The sequence below is a fragment of the Alosa pseudoharengus genome, unplaced genomic scaffold (genome assembly GCF_046254945.1).
Source record: "Alosa pseudoharengus isolate Yale_2024_CS ecotype anadromous, Long Island Sound unplaced genomic scaffold, YU_APseudo_1.1 YU_APseudo_1.1_scf_24, whole genome shotgun sequence".
NCBI classification, from domain to species: domain Eukaryota; kingdom Metazoa; phylum Chordata; class Actinopteri; order Clupeiformes; family Clupeidae; genus Alosa; species Alosa pseudoharengus.
In genome coordinates, this window is record NW_027468689.1 from 14,783,399 (window position 1) to 14,803,254 (window position 19,856).

Genomic DNA, 19,856 nt, shown 5'->3' on the forward strand with positions numbered 1-19,856 from the left:
GCACCCATCAAAGCCTCCAAATGGTTGGATGTCAAGACACAGGGAGAGAGCTAGAGGCGTCTGTCTGTGCCTGCCTGGTGCCTTGGTATGTTCGACAAGAAACATCAGACTTTAATAGGCGCAACTCTGACTCTCATTTCCGATACTTAAATGAATTAACTACCACTATCGCATTTTCCAGGGCTTTACAGCAGCTTGACCCAAAAAGCCCTGCATGTTTTAATCTAATCGGACGATAATTTGGCAGTCTGTGAGCACAGAATGGCATAGAATTGGGTGTGGATCATTTTGTGTCTAATGAGAGATGGCAGAGAACTGGTTGTGATGAGCGTGTGTCTACCGAGAGATAGCCAAACTCACCACCATGTTGTAGGCGTCGGGGACGTCGATTTCAAACTGAAATTTTCCACTCTGATAGTAGCCTTCATCTGGGAACAGGAAGAGATGTGCGGTTCAGTGGACAACACACATTTGCACACACATTTGAATTCTATTTGAATCCACCAAACAAATTTCTTACAGAAAGGATGATCTCTCACACCACCCACACCCACACCCACACCCACACCCACACACACACACACACACACACACACACACACACACACACACACACACACACACACACACACACACACACACACACACACACAGAGGATACAAGTTGCTGTTTACTGTTTGCTGTGTCCTACTTGCCAATATTCAAATCAAGATGTCCACATTCAGAGATTCATTATGGCATATAACACTCTCATTGTGCCAGACAACTTTCAGAATAATTTCTGAATCATGTTCAACTGGAACATTACTTTGAACAAACACCATTAAGTTTTTTGGTACGGCCTGTCAGTCCTAAGTTATTTCACTGTACACCACAGACTGGTGCATCAATCAGAGGTGTTAAATAATCCATAAGAACAGCAACAACAACAAACTCTACATTTCCAATGCTGCTCAGGCAGAACTGGGGCCGTGGTCTTGATTTATTTGCTACAACAAGTTCTTCTGGCAGAAGTCACAGAATTTCTCCACGACCGCCTCCCTCTCCCTCCCTCCTTCCTTCCCTCCAACTTGCTCGGCTTCCTGCCTGCCACATACATTGTTAAGATGGTCGAGGGGGGTATTGTTGGAAAGAAAAATCTATGGGGCTGGGGAGCATCGTTAGGAGCAAAGGGTTTTCTGGGCAACTCAAAGAAAGAGATGTGGGGAGAAAACGCTGAAGTATTTATACACACGTACAGCGTGCCTTTGAAAAATGAATTCCCCCATCTGTTACACACTCTTGTGCCACTGTACAGAAGGGGAAAAGGAAAGGCAGAGGCAGGTGCATGCATGCACACACACACACACACACACCACCAAAATCATATGCTGCCTTTATAAGTCAGCATCACACATTTCCCCCCCAGAAATGTCTCTAAATAAATCTGGCTGCCAAAGACTCGTCTTCACATGCTGGCAGATGGACTGTCACCAACTCTATGTTCAATCCGCATCCTCATTTGAGCTGCCAATTCAGACAGGCTAACTCATACTCACTCACACCGCCATCACAAGAACGATTCGACCCAATTTTAACAAACCTCCAATCGATAGGAAGAACAAATGAATAAATAATTCAAAGCAAAGGCGGGGGATCCACTGAGCTTTTAGAAGTGAGGGAGCATCTGAGCACCAAGTCCACACACACACACACACACACACACACACACACACACACACACACACACACACACACACACACACACACACACACACACACACACACACACACACACACACACACACACACACACACACACACACACACACACACACACACACACACACACACACACACAACTTGTTGTCAGGGAGAAGGAACTCCAGAGGGGTCCCTCCGGTTTCAGTGGCCGCTAATGTGCTGAGGCCGGCATTTTTTTCTGCCGCAGCCCCCACCAGACACACGCCCGCCGGATATTTGCTTCTGTGTCAGCGTCGGCTAGCAGAGCAAGTGACGGTTTTTGGCAGCTCGTGCACCGGAAAAAAAAAGTTTAAAGCAAGAATAAGAAGACACATAATTGGACTCTTAGGGGCTCTCAGGCTCATCTCTCAGCAGAGAAGAAGCTTAAAAGGTAGTACAAGCCTTCAAAAGGAGGTGATTTGTCAAAGCAGTATAAGAGGTCTTCGGCTACCTGCTTCATAGCAATTTTGAGGAGTGGATCGCTTAGTGGCACAAAGAACCATGTCACCGAGCAATTCGCCCCGATGGCCTTGCGTGGAAGAACTGCTCAGTACACTTTTTCAGGAGTCTATTCCGATGAAACCACGGTGAAGGTGGGATGATATTCAGAAGTGTATGCCAAATTGCCAATAATAAATTGAGACTGATTAGCTTGATGATGAAGTCAGATGATAATTTACGACTATTCAGTAATTTACCTGCTTTGATTGGATGCTTTACCTTGTTGAATACAGAGTTTAGCACAAAATCACACTGTGAAATTAAGGAGAGCAGAGAGAGAGTGTATGTGTGAGTGTATGTGCTCTCAAACATGAACTGACTGCCCGCGCTCAGAGCATCAGCTGGGATCAGCCTCCGGTGCGGTGGTCAGAGACTGCAGGCTCTCTACCTCCCTCCATCTCCATCTCTCTCTCTCTCTCGTCAGCTCTGAGTCACAGGGCAAGAACGGGAGGCCAGGCAGAAGTGGGCCTGGACTAAGGGGGCCGAACAGGACACACGCACGCGTGTGAGAGAGGGTGTGTGTGAGAGAAAGGGAGAGCGTGTGTGTATGTGTGAGATGGAAAATTACAGAGTCCTGGAGCATCGAACCATTCAGACAGGTGCGTGCATTTGATGAACCAGAGGCCAGGGGTTAGACAGACCGACGTCGCCGAAGCTTTCGCGGAGCCATTGTGGCCGTCTTCAGAGAGGCGCCTAAATGAGAAATTGATTTCTCGTGCTCACCAGAATCTCCTGCCGCTTCTCTACCACTTCCCCCGTGAAAATGAGAGTGGCTCAGGAGAGCTGAGACGCAAGGAGATGAGGATCAACCCGGGGTGAGCTTTCCAGCCTCCCCACTCTTAACACAAGCAAAGGAGGAAGGGAGAATGAAGGGGGAGAGAGAAAAAGAGGAGGGAGGAGGGAGGGAGAAAGACAGAGGGAAAGAGAGAGTGAGGAAGAGAAAGAGAGAGAGAGAAAGAGAGAGAAGCAGAGAAGAGAGAGAAAGAAAAAAGAGGAGGGAGGAGGGAGGGAGAAAGACAGAGGGAAGGAGAGAGCGAGGAAGAGTGAAAAAGCGAGAGAAAGAAAGAGACAGAGAGAGAGAGAGAAGCTGATTGTCATCCAGGCTTTTGACTCTGTATAATCCTCCTCTGTGATGCCTTTTCAATAGGGCTTCCCTGGTGTGAGTGTCCTTGTGTGTCCATGTGTTTGCGTGTTAAAGGGAGGTAGCTATTCTACTTACATACTTGACTGCCAAATCTGGACCCTGACCAGTCGCCTGCCGCAGCCAATTTCACTCATTAATTGTACACAAATTAGTGCCAGGTCAAAATATGCGCTAATTAGCAGAGTCAGACAAGTCAGATGGTTTCACACAAATCTTTGACACACACACACACACACACAAATCCTTTTTTAACTCTATGATGAGCACCAGTATAGGCCTATGTAAACAGACACCCACCCACACATACGTATATGTATATATGCGCTTTTTCTTTACATGTGTGACAGGAGTTGCATAGTTGATGTGTCACACACAAGACACATTAAATCAGGCCGCTCACATCCTGAACATCGCCCCCCCCCCCCCCCCAGCTGCACGTTCTGTCCTGGAGGTGCGCCCCCCGTGTCTTCTCAATAAATCATGGCTGCCGTCACCTGGCACTTGTAATATGAATACTTGATTCGTACGAGGGCGGAAGCCCGAGCGTGGGATGTGTTTGTTCAGTCCGTGCTTGCGTCGGGCTCTGTTTGAAAGTCTGTGTCTTCATCGCGTTTAATCTCCACTCCCCACTAACCCGTACCCTTGAAAAACTCATTCCCCTGGGCAAGGGACTGTGAAAAATTCATTGGGGCAGGTTCACACATTTAATTACAGCAAGACTGTGTACCCACAATTTGGATGCACCGTGGCCAAGAGAATAGCTCCTAACTGCTAAGAGTATATACACCAGTGAAGAGCACGATGCTAAAGAAATGTCATTCACACACTATGTGGAATCATTCTATGTCATGCAACAACGCTTGCATATTCTCTAATGCAAAAACTCACTCACACTTTTTATATAGTATATTGGTTATAAATAAATAAAAAGTTTGAAGGAAATACAATTCTACTGAATGTAAATACCATGGGGTGGAGAAAATATGGAATGTTATAATTTAAGCAAAACATTGCTAAGGCACATTGCACTGTGGGTCTGCATTCAGAGTGACCCCAAGTGAATACTGCAATCAACAAAGCAGCAGATCTGGGTCTAAAATTAACTGCAGAGCAAGAGAGCCGCTTATTGAATTACTCCGTATAAATAAATAAAACTCGTTTCTGTTTCCAGATGTTTTCTAATGTTGAGAAGTGTTCAGCAATCATTTTGTGCAAAGAACTCATAGCCATTTCCTCTCATTAGGAAAGCATCCTGTATATGTGGGACTTGCTGGAGCTAGTGGCAAATTGGGTTTATGGCCTCATAGAACATCACAAAGGCAACACATTGATGAAAATTCTCTCATTCCTAAGCCTCTGTCTGAGGCAGAGGCCATGAGATTAATGACATAATGCTAATAACAAGGGCCCGAATGTACTTGGTCATGCTTTTCAAAAACAAACAAGTAAACAGAGACAAGGCTTTCATGACAGCCACGACAATTATGGCTTCAATCAGACAAAACCCAACACCATACAGTACACCATCTTTTCAAGTAACCAGCTGTACCATATGAGGTGTTAAAGGTATACTATGCAGGTTCATGTATTTTTGGCGACTGTAGAGCTCCCCCTAGAGTCGTGATATATTTATATTTTACTGTGCCGTTGTAAATAGCCTACTTCTTGTGGTGTCTTCCCCCTGTACACAATGAAAATGCTTTTGTTGTGGAGGTGAAGGATTAACAACAGGCAAAAACTATCTCCAAAGAGTTATATCTACTGACAAGGTGATGTTTCCCGATTCTCACGAGATGTCTTCGGGCCGCTATTCCTGAAGTTGCATGGCTGGTTCTCTCGTTAGCGACTTTCTACGGCTGAGCTGTATGGCTATGCTAAGTTTACCATCAAATTGCCTTTGTAAAGGCTATATTAAGATTAAAAAATCTAGCATAGTGTACCTTTAACATCTACAAGAGAGGTAGGGATGCTCCTTTACTGACAGACTCACCTGGACTTATAGCCAGCTGAAAGTGGTGCAACTTGTTCACATCTGGAAATGTGACTTTGCAGGTGCCTAAGAAGCACACAAAAAAACATAGGGAAAAAATGTAAACATTAACTATTGCTATTACTACCACAACAACTACTAATCTTAATAATAAAGGTACAGTAACCACACCAACAACAACAAAACAATACATGGATTACATACTTTATACATGCATACATGCTTAAAATTACTGCCTTAAAATGCCTATAATGATAATGAATCCTCTCATTAAATGTTCTTAATTATTATTTTATGGGTTATGTTTTTATTTCTTCATTGAGACTTCAAGGTATTATAGTTATGGAAATAACAGAGCAGATTGCCAGTGTTTTTCAGATGAAGAGGTGACCTTCTGTGTGCTGGCAAATGTGGAGGGAAAAGGTAAGCACACTCACTGGGAAGATTGGCTTCCAATTCTGCAACCTCTGCAAACAGGAGGGAGAGAGAGAGAAAGCGAGGGAGGGAGGGAGGGAATGAGGGAGGGAAAGAAAAGGGGAAAAAAGGAAAGGCAGTGTAATTAGACACCGTATGACCTTTTCAGGCCAAATACAAAAAAATGCTGATAGTGAAGTATTGCTGCGCTCTCCACTCTCAGGGACACTGGGGTCCGTCAGTCCACAGTGGACTTCCATCCCTCTCCACCTGACCGACTCCTGTCTGAGGAGGAATTCCTCCAGTGGAATACCTGTCCATCAACCCTGCCCGCCTTCATCCTCTGGGCCGTCGAAAACTAGGCCAGACCGGAGATTAGACCGTCTTTGGGGTCCTTCTGAGCAGTTATAGCTACTCCATTCATCATTGCTGGCCCACAAGGCAATGGCATCCGGTCTGACTTGACTGTTTCTCTGTGCAAGTTATATTTAGGCTGGACCCCTGCCACACAGGCTCATCCCACAAGTTTCAAGGCCTTAGGTGTCAAGCATGCCGATGTTGGCATACAGAGGAATGTCCGCTAGCAACCTAGCTAGCGAGCAAGTGGATTGTGTGTCTGATTCAAAAATGTCCTCCGTTGGTTCTTTTAACTGACAAGCAGAGGAACGGGACTCAGAGTTGTCTGTCTAAACACGCCTGCATGAGATAGAGTTCTAAAACTTGCCGTGGGAGGGGATAGGCTCCCTCTCAAAAAAATGTTCTAGCCCCTTCTAGTCTAATTTATGAGATGGGGAGGAAAAGATGAGCTCAATGACTAGCAGCTGACATTTAGTTTATTTTGCTTGCCAGTCCTCAGGCTGACAGTTCTTCTCTCTGATGCCAAAGACAAAAAATACACAAGTTGATGCAAGAAGCTCATATGCTTGAGGCAATGCCTGAGGAAAGCGCTGGTGTCTAACTAATCACCAGTTTCGGGAGGCTTCTTCCAAGCATTGTACCAGGTGCCAAGGAAAACAGGACAAGGGATGAATGTGGATATACATTACAAGGTAAAACAACAAAATAAAATCGTAAAAAGTCAAAACCATAGTTTTGCATGCATCTTTTTTGGTCCGTCAAATACCAAAATTCTGCAATAGGAAACCTGGTTCGCTGACACTACAAAAAAGGCACAACATCTAATATGTTCCTATAATGTTTTTGACAGACAAAAGTTGGTCGGTGAGCAAACATGACTGTCATCCTGTGTGATGTCGTATATTTAACATTTTATTTATTTGTATTTGAATGTATTTATCACAATTTGCATGACTTAGTATATAAAGGCCTTAAGCACCACACACAAAACGTTTCATATGTAACCCCACATCAGGGCTGCAGAATTTGGGGAAAATATCTAATCAAATTTGAAATTTGTGTCTTTTCAACAGCCTACATAAGGACACACCTATTGTCAATCTTCAATTCAAGTTAATTCATGTTGTTATGGTTACTTATTGATCTATAAGTGAAATTAAATTGAAATTGATTACAAATCGATTTGTGCACCCCCACCCCGCATTCTAATTTCTCAGGGATGTGCTAACTCAAGCCTGACGGCCACAGAGAGAACTTATCCCCTACATAGATTGGACTTAGGGAAGAAATGGGGGGGGGGGGGGGGTACCTTTGATTAGCAGGCGATCTCGGATGGACACACGGTGGCTGGAGTCCGAGGGGCCCCCGGGGGCCCGACCGGCCCGCACATCATCCCTCTTCAGCTTGCTCGCCAACGTCAGCATGGCCGGACCCTCTCTCTCACCTGTGCAAGCAGAGAAAGGTCAACTCTTTCTACACATCAGGTGTGGCTCAATGTTGTAAGAGCAAAATCTAACAAAGCAAACCACACTCCATCAAATTAATGTAAAGTTGGCTATATCTCTTGCGAGAGTAGCATAAATGCATCTACAATTGATTTTATATGTCTCTCTTTTCAACAGCCTACATAAGTAAGCCTATCTTCAATTCAAGTTAATGCATGTTGTTATGGCTACTTATTTATAGTTTGTAAGTAAATAGACATTTATTAAAACAAAACAAGTTAAACAGAGTGCCTTTGTGTTTGTGTTTTAGCTTTTGATTTAGAACTCAAACTCTTCCAGAGAATCTAATCAATTTCTCTGTGGGTGAATATTATTGAACTGGCCCTAATTGGCTTGGAGTTTGGCTTTATTTGGAGTGTGGATCGGAGGATAATTTCTCATTCTGGAGTCTGTAACATATTTTGACATAAAAATAAAGAGAATATTCTGCATATTTGCTAAAGTAGACAACAGCTGAATACAGCCTTGTGTTCCTAGTGAGGTTGGCAATTTTTTTAAAAAGTATCCTAAATAAGGCTCGATTTATTTAGAAAGTTCCATGAGGCCTATGCCATAATTGTCCAAGAAGAGTCCAAACACCCTGACACTTTACTGCAGAAGTTATAACTGAAAGACTACCTGAATGCAGTGCCTGGCCATCTAAGGGGCAAATGTTCTACGGTGTCACAACATACATATTACTGAGGTAAATCACCCCTTATTTACAGAGCCCAAAGGAGAGGAAAAGTGGCCCTCTGTTGCCTAGGGGTATGACATTTGGAAGAAGGAATGTTCAACAACTGCCTTCTTCAAACCTCTTCCTGGGGAAGCCTAGCAGAACAAGTAAACTACTCCTGGTCATTATCGACTCAGCTACACCTGACAACACCTTCTCTACAACAATCCACCTGACAAGAACAATTTAAATATTTCTCATTGGCTAAACTAGGTTTTTTTTTTTTTATCCACTGCACACCGCGCTTGACAGGCTCGAAGCACCAGACTAAGCCCCACATGAGCACTGCTGAGCTCCATCAACTGTGGTGGGACAGGCATAAATCCACATGGAGTCCACAGGCAAAGTCACATACCATCACAGACACTCCGCACATAGCGCCCAAGTGACCCCAACACTCATAAGCACACAGCACTACTTATGCAAGAGCCTTCCACTCGACTGCGACTCCAGGCTGCCTGTGATGAGAAAGAGGGCAACACTGCCTGTGTGGGACTGTTCTGGGACAGAGGAGTCAATGAGGCCTGGCAGCACATCAGAACCCATCAGCCTCCTGAGACGAGCACAGCCCCCACAATGACACTCCCAGTCAGAAGCACTAGAGGGAGACGTCCAGACGACGGATACGAATTAAGCACATCAGAAGTTAGGGGCAGTAGAGGGAATGCACAAATCCAACACTTCAAGCATATGTGTCTCTCTCCCTTTTCAATGCTTTAGAACCAATGGCGGAAAATACAGGAAGTGATATGAGTGGAGGCGTTTAGAAGTGCTGGGCATTGCTTAATGCAAAGTAGCCTGATTTGCACGAATCAATGAATCTGTTGCTCCAGGAAGAAAACAGCCCTGGTATGCAAGGGCACACATACAGGCAAAGCTCCAAGAAATTTTGTATTCATGGTCAAGTTCAGCCAGAGACCAAATTCTGATGGCTACAACACAGACAAAGCAGATGCAACGATAACAAGACTTTGCACACTTTAAACAATCTGTTTTCAACAACATTCCAGACACAGTTTCAGGGTTACATACTTTATACAGTCCTACATATAAAAGCCTTTACACAAAGTACAACTGGAAAAGGTGAGCATCCAAAATGGAGATGAAGGGTCTGGGATAACACATCTTGCCATATCTTTACTTTAAATCTGAACAAGTAACATCTTCCTTGTATACGCAAGTATACTTGGCCGAGAAACCGGATTTACATCTCAATATGACAAACTAAAAACCTATTATCCAATGCATTTTTCGTTGGAAAACAGTACAGCTCACATTCAGTAACAGGGTCTAAAGAGTGTCGTCTGAGGGCAAACCTAAATAAAAACAAAGTTGTCAACCACGGTGGACCGTGATCTAGCTTGTATTTCATTGGACAGAGAGCACGTCCTCTAAATGGTCAAAGAAGAATATACCCTTTAATTAAATAATCGATTAATGGATAGTAATTCCCAGATTAACCGGCGAAATCGCACAACCAGCTAACGTTTGTTTTTGTTAGAGAGGCTAGCTGGTCTTCACAGGGTTGTTATACTCGTTTCAGTTGCGAACCAAAGGTGTTCCCCTAGCAGTTCTGACAGTTTTTCGTTCAAGCAACGTATGATGTGGTATTGAAAGTCTAACTATTTTTGACTCCTAGACCCAACGGATTCACACGTTATCCAAGAGGGAAGCCGACTAGCTAGCTATGTGGTTACTGCTTAGAGGTGCTAGCTAGCTATCAACTCACTACACTGACAAGTTCTTAAGTATTCATATCAACCCCTAAACGCATTATCTATGGCCGAGTAAGAATGTAACTGTTCATAACATACGAATTGCAGTCGTACACAGATAAAAGGCAATGACAATGGCGAGTATCCAAAAATGTTTCGGAACTGTGCCAATGTCCTAACGTTATTTCGTGAGCTAATGTTAGCAATACTGTACCTGCTGCGGTTTTGTCGGAGAGAAAGAAAGTGCTCCAGATTACACCATAATCAATATTCAAAAGATAAAGCTACGAGTTCGTCTCGCAATTTAATAATTTAACCGGCAATCCAATGCAGTAAACTGGGAAATAACAAAGAGATAATGGTTGGGATTAACTTAGATGAACACCTCCGGTAGACCGATGTCAAAGGCGGAAGTGCTAATATCATTGTGTTAGAGAAATACTTCCGACTCGCTACAACCACGCAGCGTTATAGTTCCGCTTCACTGCCATCACTTCATTTGTATCGCACGTGCTTGCAGCATTTTATTTATTTATTTATGTATTTTGTACAAACTGACAAATGGATCAGAGACTTGCAACTGTATCAATCAAGTAGACTATTAGTCTTTTCACTTCAGACTCGTTTATGTGTTAAGCAAAGTTGCTTCACTTAAGGGAAGAGGAGAAATAGACTTCTGCGCATAGTCTGTCTGCCTCTTCACCACCTCTGTGGTTTCTGTGGGTTTGAAATGTTAATTTTTGGAGAGTCGTTGGACTGTCTTTAGAGGTCATTGAACATGAAGAAAATGATGTCTCCATTTTTTTTACCTCTTTCAACCCTATTTTTTAAAAATTGTATATTTCACTGTAATTAACACCATAAATTTCGCCTAAATCACTGGCTATGTTGAATAAAGTTCACAAAACAGTATGATTGTAGGTCAAACAATTAGAGATAAGATCAATAACCAATTAGTTTCACCAAATACACATACTTGATTGCTGAAAGATAGAGAAAACATAACAGAATCACAGATGAGACCTCGAACAACATTTAATTAATTAATTAGACTGCTCTCCCCTTCCTGGATAATGTTTTGCTCTAGATTATAAATAATTCAATGCTATCAGGGCATGTACCACAGTCGTTTATGACTCTGTTGCCCTCCTTCAAAAAACCTAGCCTTGTATCAATACTGTTCCTCCTGGACCTCAGCGCTGCCTTTGACACCATAGACCATGACATACTACTTGACATACTACTAAAATTTGATAGGCATCAAAGACTCAGCACTCGATGCCGAGAAACTAATCCATGTTTTTGCTACCTCAAGGATAGACTATTGCAATGCTATTGCGCTGGCTGTAATAATACCTGTCTAAAGAGCGTACAGCTTATACAAAATGCAGCTGCTCACACACACAAAAAAAATATGAACATATTTCCCCCATCCATCTTTACCTGTTAAAACTCTTATATCTTACTTATATCTCTTGGTTGGTTGCCTGCATTGAAAGAGGACACCTCATGAAGACACTCTTTTGTCTGCTTCTGACAGAAGAAGCACTTATCTATGCTGGCAGCAGCTGCTGAAAAAGTGTACAAAGTCCTTCTAGATGGACTTGATGCAGTTGCAGGTGTTGTTGCAGGTTCAGAAGATGGTCTACCACGTCTTTTCTAAAGAGAGTCCTGCCTGCTTCACATGATTTCTAGTAGTGAATCTATATGCTCCAGATGCTCACTGTTACCTGTGCCAAACTGCTTTGTTCTGTTGTAAAATAGCTGCACTGTAACATTGTAATCTGTGATCACCATTTCCATACTCTCTCTTGGACAAAAACAACAAATTTGGCATATGTCTCTAGTGATGGGTCATTCACCAGTCCAGCAAAGAAATGAAATGCCAGCACTCTGCTAATGATTTTGCCTGAGGAAGACCCAGTCGGGTCGAAACGTTGCAACACTTATTAAATATATGGGAGTGTTAGCAGAGTGCGGGCATTTCATTTCTTTGCAGCTCTAGTTCCATTTGCCCTGCACCTCACCGGTGGGGATGTGCACACCTCCACTACTACTCATTCACCAGTCCACACATATCACCACTGGATACATAGCCCAAAATCTGTTTCTTTTAGAATATGTGTGCCATCACCTGACTAACAGAAAGACACACTATAATCTAACTAGACTGTGCCACCATGAACTATGAAAATGTGCTTGCTCAAATGTAGAAAGCTAGAAGGTCACTAATATCACCAACCATGAAGAACAGAGCACTATGTGCTTCAGGTTATTCGATATTCTAAATTCTATAACTGCCAGCTATCAACAGCCAACTGTCACTGCTAGTGTCTCTCTTTCTCTTTCTCTCTCTTAGACACACACACACACACTCACCTGTCTGTTTGTCTATCTGATCATTTTACCCTTTCTTTTCTTCACACTTACATAGGCTACGGAAGGCCTTACAGACTTCAGCTGGTACTAGCTATGTAAAAGTCTATTAAACTTGATTTAACAGAGATCTCTGCACTTTGTGCTCTGACTGGGTGTAGATAAGAACGGGCAGAGCAGGCTACACCTACACTCAAGCACACTAATAGGCATGAATTGATAGTATTGTATTGATATTGAAGTATTATTTTTTTTGAGCGTTTTAGGCACAATTTCGTGTTAAAGAGATCAATCATCAGCCTAAAATGTTTTATAATGCTGTATTGTTTATGTGGTCCACTTTTGCACACTACCATGTAGAATATATTTTCTTTTTGGCACCAAACCCTATGCTATAATACCAGCAATGTGAGGTTTATGGACAAAACACCAAATTTGATCTTTTCTGAATTTGACCTTTGATTTGGGTCCTTCAAAACCTTCAAAAAAATGGAATAACCCCTAGAACAAAGATATAATACTCCCAAAATTAACATGTGAATCCCACATGCCCCCAAATTAGACACATAGCCCCCCCCTACTAACTAGCCACTTTTTACCACTTAATCTTGATTGATTAATCACCCACTATGTGGATACTGTTTTTTAGAATTGATTTAGATTAAGGGTTATTTAGTATAATTTGTATTTTAGTATATTTAGTATTTAGGATTTAGTATATATTTATCTTCTACTGTCCTTATTGCTTATTTGTGTTTTTTATATTATATACTTTTAATTACTTTCTGCTGTTAGTGAATGTGTGTCGGTGTTGTCTGTATGCTACTGTGACCTTGAATTTCCCCTGGGGATCAATAAAGTATCTATCTATCTATCTATCTATCTATCTATCTATCTATCTATCTATGTTAATAATTGATTAAGGTAACTATTTAACTTAGGCTACATTGTAAAGTTGAGTTGACTCTAAGAATTGAATTGCTGGCAATGACACACTGCAATGACAATAAACTTGAAACTTGAAACAGTGGAGGAGTGAAGTAATAATTCCATTCTGAAGGCCTCTAAGGATTAACAATGGTTACCTTTTATTTAAAAACAGAAACTATCTATCTAATTGTTATGGCAGCACAACAGTGTATTACATTATTTTGGTCAGTTAAACAGAAGGAATGGCTGTAATGCATCTGACAACACTAGACCCAGAGAGAGAAAAATAATAAAATCAAATCAGTTAAAACAAAACACACATTACTTGCAGATTAGGCTACCTTAACCAGTGTTATCAGGTTTTCTTTAGCTGGACTATAAAAACATTAGGCAGTTTTCCATTTGAATGTGTTAGTTACTATGTTATACCTAAGTAACCACAACATGTTCTGTATCACTGTTAGCTTTTTAACAACATTCACTTTGTTGATGGTTTACAGGCCAGCAGATAGAAGTATTTTACCACCACGGTGACTTCTGTCTCAGGAGATGAAACACCCATAGTAGAGACTAACCTGAGAAAAGTGATTAAATAGGTCATGTGTGGCACACTGCGAGAAGAGATATTAGTAAGGCTGAAATACAATGCCACGGAGCATGGCGTTTCAGGTAGAATATGCCAGTGGCATTAAATATGATAGTCCTGAAAGAATTTCTCTGGTCGATCGAAAGAAAATGGCCTGTGCCCTTGAGTTTCAGCCATCAAAGTATTCTCAGAAAAGCAGGGAAGATAAATGGGTATCCCAGTCTTTGATCTACCAGAATGTGTCCTTTATGGCAAAGCACGACATCAACCATAAGAACAAATGATTGAAGAGACTTCTTTCATGTCAATGACAGCTAATAATACTGTTACTTACTTGTCTGTGATATCCTGAGAAAGTGTCTGTGCTTCCTGGGGATCCTTCTGCAGCAAGGCCTGATAGCTGGTGAAGGTCTCTACCATGTGGATGTAGCTGGCGAGGGGCATCTTTCTCCGAACCCGCAAACATTCATGCCTACGGATGGCATTTACTCAAGTGATTAATCAGATACTTCACTCAGAATAGAGTGCCATCATGTCTCAACAGGCCATAGGGGATTAATCAGAAACCTAAAGGTAAAGCTGAAGAAACAGGTTGGACTGTCATTGGGTCATGATAATGAGCAAGTCATTAATGCTTAAGTGAATCTTGAAGAGTATCTGTTGTCATTTCACTTCAAATACAGTGCACTTAATATTGTGTCACTTTAACTGAGTTATGTCAACATGTAGTGTCGAGTTCATTATAATATAAGGTGTTGTGCCTTCTTGAGGTGTTATGGGCCTAATTCAACAACACACTGATGAAGAAAAGTGGCCACTTGATAATCCCGATGAAATGCTCACGTGTCTTCATTGTTGTTGATGATTATTATTGGTAGGATGATCGTAGTGCACTCTGTGGTGTTCTAGTACTACATAATTTTGGATATAATTTGGGTATGATTACATGCAGGTGGCAACAGCAAGCTTGGCCACCATGGGAAGTCCCCAACCTGTCCTGTTCACTACAGGACTTACTGACTAAAATCCACTCCTACTCTATGAAATCAAAAGTAGAGTGAAATCTATCTATAAAGCAAGAAGAGTCTGTGTGTGTGTGTGTGTGTGTCTGTGGCACGCATATCTCGCTGACTGTTTGTCAGACTGACCTAAGATTTCGTATGTGGCTTGCACGTGGCACAAAGGTGTGCACTCTCGATTTTGAAGATTATGCTTATTTACGTAGGACGTTTATCGCTGCACTGCACTGTTTACAAGGGGACCAGTTTCAGGGGAGCTCCACCCCATGGATTGTGTACTGACAGTAGCTAGGTCCAGAGAACGGGCTCTGCTAGGTCTCACTTTGATGATAGTCAGTCGCAATTTAAACGGATTACTCGGGAACCGCTTGTGGGTTAAGATGCAAGATGATTATAATGTCTGACCTCAACAATAAAGACTCCCTGTATGCAGTTTGCTTGCATAAAATGATTACTTGCAACACGCCAACAAACACGGGTATGTAGTGACCACTCGAATAGCCCAGGCTACTTTGGACTTTCAAGAGACTTTGACTAAAACGACAATTCCGACTGCAAGGTCCCAAATTAAAACGAGCGATAGGCTAATGCCACATAGCTAACGTTAGACAAGTTGCAGACTGAGCGACGGCACTTATCACGCCATTAAACACGGGTATGTAGTGACCACTCAAAATAAAAGTATGTGCAAGCTTCGAATAGCATTATGAAGTTATTCAGTAAGCTATAGCCTACATTTAGCCTTAACTCAAAACAGTTGTCATTATGTCATTCTGATCTGTAGAAATGTCACATGCAGCCATGCCTAAATTTATTAGAGGCCACATTAATTAAAGGCTAATATATTATAATATTCAGTATTCATTATTGAATGCTTAGCTGGAATGATGTTTCCCTATCATCCTATTTTTAAAGCAGGCATACATGTGGGCATGTAATTGAGCTACGGGTTTTCTTCAGGAATGGCATGTTTGAACGGGCACTAGTAAATAAATAGTTTACAGAGAAATTAAGTGAAAAATACTGAAATAAATACAGAGAGACAGACAGATGTATACTATTCTAGATCCTGTGTGTGCATGTATATATAATTATTTATGTATGTACAGTATGTATGTATGTATGTGTGTATATGCATTAGTTGGTTGATCAGTCAGGGACGGTTCTGAAGGGAAAGTCAAGGATGAGCAGTGCCAATGTGCCAGCAGGCCCATGTGTCATAGCCTCCCCATCCTCCACCCCCTGAAATGCTCTTCTTCAAGGGGACCTTTAACAGAACCCTTGGCATTGCGCCCAATGAGTAAGGTCAAAATATGCCACTGTGACCAATCACAGTGGTCGTAGCCAGACTTACTCACCACTCCTTGTCTTCATAAGGGATGGAGTCGTACATCTGCTTGTAAAGCATCAGAGAACTGGTACCCAGATGAGGTATGCGGTATGGTCGTAGAGCAGCATAGAACTGTAGGTATTTTCAGGAAAACACAAATTAAAATTTCAATAGAGAGTGAGAGAGCGTTGAGGAATCCCTCTAGGCAACTGTAACAGATGTGCTGGAGAAAGATACAAAGAGTCTCGAAAATAGACTGCAAATATGAGCATATGGCTCTGTATTAAATGACCCTTGTTCAACCTCCTCCACAGAACTGGATTTTATTATAACTATCCACGCATACATTATATCTCTCGGTTCATGTATGATGATCATTCCTATACATTAACTAAATATAATGCTAGATGACAATGGTTATTGGATTATTGTTTTCACTGAGAAGACAGTCACTCTTGATTTCCTTTTTCAGTTTTACGTTTTTCCCACATCGCAGAAGAAGAGCAAGCACCCTGTTCATTATATTGCCATTTTCCCATCTCAGATCTGTTTTTAATGTAGCCACCTCTCCTTTCACTAACTTTAAGTCATCTGGTCTCACAAACTGCATTTCTTTTATCCTACATCTCAAGAAAAAGAAGCAGCTTGTGTGTGTGCTTAGATGACTCCAGGTGATAAGAAGACTCCCGACCTCCTGACAGATGGCATTGAGGTGGCCGCTGTGATCGCCACACTCCAGCTCAAAGTCCATGGTGTAGCTGATCAGGGCCAGGCAGCCCCCCGGCCTCAGGACTCGGTCGGCCTCCAGCAGGAAGCGAGGGCGGTCGAACCAGTGTGCGGCCGTCATGGACGTCAACAGATCTACCGTGCTGTCCTCAAAGGGCAACTGCTCTGCTGGGCATTGCCTGTGTACATGCAAAATGGGCAAGGTGAGGGAGACTTAAGGATTACATGTTTCAATATGAAGATGCTTATGTGATTCAAAAGGGTTTTGACCAGTTAGCCATTTCTTCCATACAAAAACCACTAGCAGCTATTATGTGCACTGATGAATCCACTGCAATAGTTGTTACACATCTGTTAATTATTAATGCATAGTACAGACATAATCTCAGACAGGCAGGTTGTAATGGTTACTTATTCTGCCAACTTCCACCTCACTGTACTTATTGACCTGTAAGAGACATTAGGAGGATGGTCACCAGCCCGGGCAAACTCAAGCATAGCAGGGCTGATATCTGTGCCAACCACTTGGAGAAAGTGCGGAGCTAACAGCACAGTCCCCTGCCCCGATCCACATCCCACATCCAGAGCAAGAGGAAATGGCTTTGTTTTCTGCTGAAGATGAAGATACAAGAACATGCACAATTACGCATCATCATCATCATCATCATCATCACAAACACACAAACGCTACACAATGGTTTGCATTTAAGTTGGTGCATAAATTAAATTGGTGTCATAGCACACACTAGTGGCCATTTGGGCACATCAACCAGATAGACTTGGCACAGGCACAAACACAACACAAAACCTACCCTTTTCTGTAGAAAGGATAACATTTCCTCCACAAGCTCCAGCGGAGACACTCTGTATTTCTGATAAGAGTATGCATGCTCTTTGACCTCGTAGCGTCGTTCACCCATTCTACAGTAACCTGTGCAAAGAAAGGTAGGCTATGAGAGATGTGAACGAGGTAGCCTACGCCTAACTAACTCCACAGTACAAATTCGGCGGTTGAAGGTTAAAACATATTAAACTCCAAACATTTTACTCCCGTATAGCCTATAGCTTGCAGGACTGTCTAAACGTCATCGTGTCGCCGCTAGCCTAATCGTTCTTTGCATTATCCTCATGAAGTTTATAAAGCAAAATGCATTTTTTTTCTCTCAAAATGTATTTTCGACCGTTATTTTTTTCATTTCGCACTGTAGGCCCTACCTTTCGTCTTTTACCCCTTCAAGTAAGATCCTTAAGGGAAAGAGATTGAAAGTGGAGCGGTCTGGATGAGTGTGCCAACAAAGTTTGCGTAGGCTACCAATGTGTGTGTGTGTGTTGTTGAGCAACTTTTGGCAATCACATTGTGCATTTAGAGTAGCCTAAAACATACACAGTAGCCTAGGGGCCTCAAGTAGGAAAGGCTGTATTTTTGAAGGTGCACTCTGATTATTCCCTCTACAACAATAAGAGAACCAAAGGGCTTTAGAACTTACAGAATGGTACTACCAAACTTAGAGTTTGTTCGGAGACTGTTGAACTGGACTTCCCAGAGTTAAAGAGACAAGTCTGCCTCTGCTGAGCATAGGGATAAAAACAGATAAAGCATGCGATGTAGGCCTGCAGAGAAAGTAGTGTGATGTAGGGAAAAGAAGCAAAAGAATGGAAAGTCTTATCTTAACTCCTGCTACTGGATAATTTGAAAATGTTTGTGTGTATATGTGTTTAAAATGTGTGCTGTAGGCTATAGATTGCAACATAATGTGATGGGGTACATAAGGCTTGAAGGTCTGAGACAAGGTGGTGTTTATTGGACATTCAATAATGTCTATGCATGACTAAATAATAAAGAGAATCCCATACCCCACACATTCATGGAATTACACACTTAATTTATGTTGAATTATTAATGTATCCTTGGAGGAATCAGATACGGGGGAAATTAATTAAATACGTTTTGTGTTTAGCTTATAGTATAGTATGCATACATCCATTTTTAGGAGATTGTTAAGCATTCTGTGGCAGGTGTATTCTCTGTGGCTGCACATTCTCCTCTGGACAGCAGATGTCACTATTGGAGTGAGTATCTGCAGCTTGTCACCACGGTTCCTACCCGAATCTAATCATTGGTGAAGAATTGCAATGTCACCCTGGCAGTTCCTTTATATTGCTTTTCTATAACAAAAATGAATGTATTAACACATTGTAAATGGGAAGGGGGGTGCAGACCCAGCAGCAAGCCATATGTCTGAAGCACAGAATATGTGTCTGATGTCTTTCAACTGTTTATTTGTTAATCCAATAAAACTCTTATTTTAAGTAGCTCGAATAGTGTTAAAGTTATTCAGAGATCATTGGAATTGACAGACACTGTGTAAAATTCTGTTTCCTGGCAACTGTGAACATAGCCGAGGCTAGAAATAACATTAACAGAACACCCATGCTGCATGGAATGCACAGGCAGGCACATCGGCTACTCTTGGAAAAATGGCATGCTACTTGCTTAGAGAAAGCCATGTGCTTAGTCAGAAGGATTGCCATAAGGAAAAGATGCTAGAAGTTTTCAGATGAAGGGTTTTTGATAGATGGTGTGTGTGCGTGCATCTGTGTGTGTGTGTATGAGTGTCTGCATGCATGGAACCCATGACAGCTTTAACAAAACGGTTGCACCTTGTTTGGATATCCATCTGCTCTTGAGCAGTCAGTGCTCTCTCTGTATTTAGGATCTCACTGAATAAACTTGAATATGTCCATTAACACTCCCCCCCTTCCCTATAGATCAGCGAGCAAACTCCCTTTCTGCTTGCTATTATTAAAAGCATATTGAATAATGA

The 19,856-nt window shown here is 42.1% G+C and overlaps 2 protein-coding genes across 4 annotated transcripts in view; both read right to left on the reverse strand.

Moving 5' to 3' along the window:
* Positions 1-10,476, reverse strand: part of ube2f (ubiquitin-conjugating enzyme E2F (putative)) — a 21,882-nt gene extending 11,406 nt beyond the window's left edge. Inside the window, exons 1-5 of the mRNA XM_076303224.1 lie at positions 10,279-10,476; positions 7,439-7,573; positions 5,796-5,825; positions 5,359-5,424; positions 361-428 (exon numbers count right to left, since the gene is read on the reverse strand). Coding sequence (XP_076159339.1) covers positions 361-428; positions 5,359-5,424; positions 5,796-5,825; positions 7,439-7,553 — 279 coding nt within the window. The 5' untranslated portion in view covers positions 7,554-7,573; positions 10,279-10,476. The remainder of the gene's footprint in view (positions 1-360; positions 429-5,358; positions 5,425-5,795; positions 5,826-7,438; positions 7,574-10,278) is intronic.
* Positions 10,477-13,571: 3,095 nt separating this feature from the next.
* LOC143141952 (putative methyltransferase DDB_G0268948) lies at positions 13,572-18,635 on the reverse strand. Of its 3 annotated transcripts, none has more exons than XM_076302628.1 (7): positions 18,247-18,635; positions 17,844-17,962; positions 17,480-17,640; positions 16,997-17,210; positions 16,334-16,437; positions 14,291-14,428; positions 13,572-13,945 (listed from the first exon to the last, which is right to left on the reverse strand). In XM_076302628.1, exons 2-7 carry the CDS (start codon positions 17,949-17,951, stop codon positions 13,849-13,851), a joined length of 822 nt encoding a protein of 273 aa, XP_076158743.1. In that variant the 5' UTR covers positions 17,952-17,962; positions 18,247-18,635; the 3' UTR covers positions 13,572-13,848. The 3 variants fall into 3 exon arrangements, with proteins under 3 accessions (XP_076158743.1, XP_076158741.1, XP_076158742.1); XM_076302626.1 differs by having other exon boundaries at positions 17,480-17,643; XM_076302627.1 differs by lacking the exon at positions 18,247-18,635 and having other exon boundaries at positions 17,480-17,643; positions 17,844-17,994.
* Positions 18,636-19,856: the final 1,221 nt, after the last annotated feature.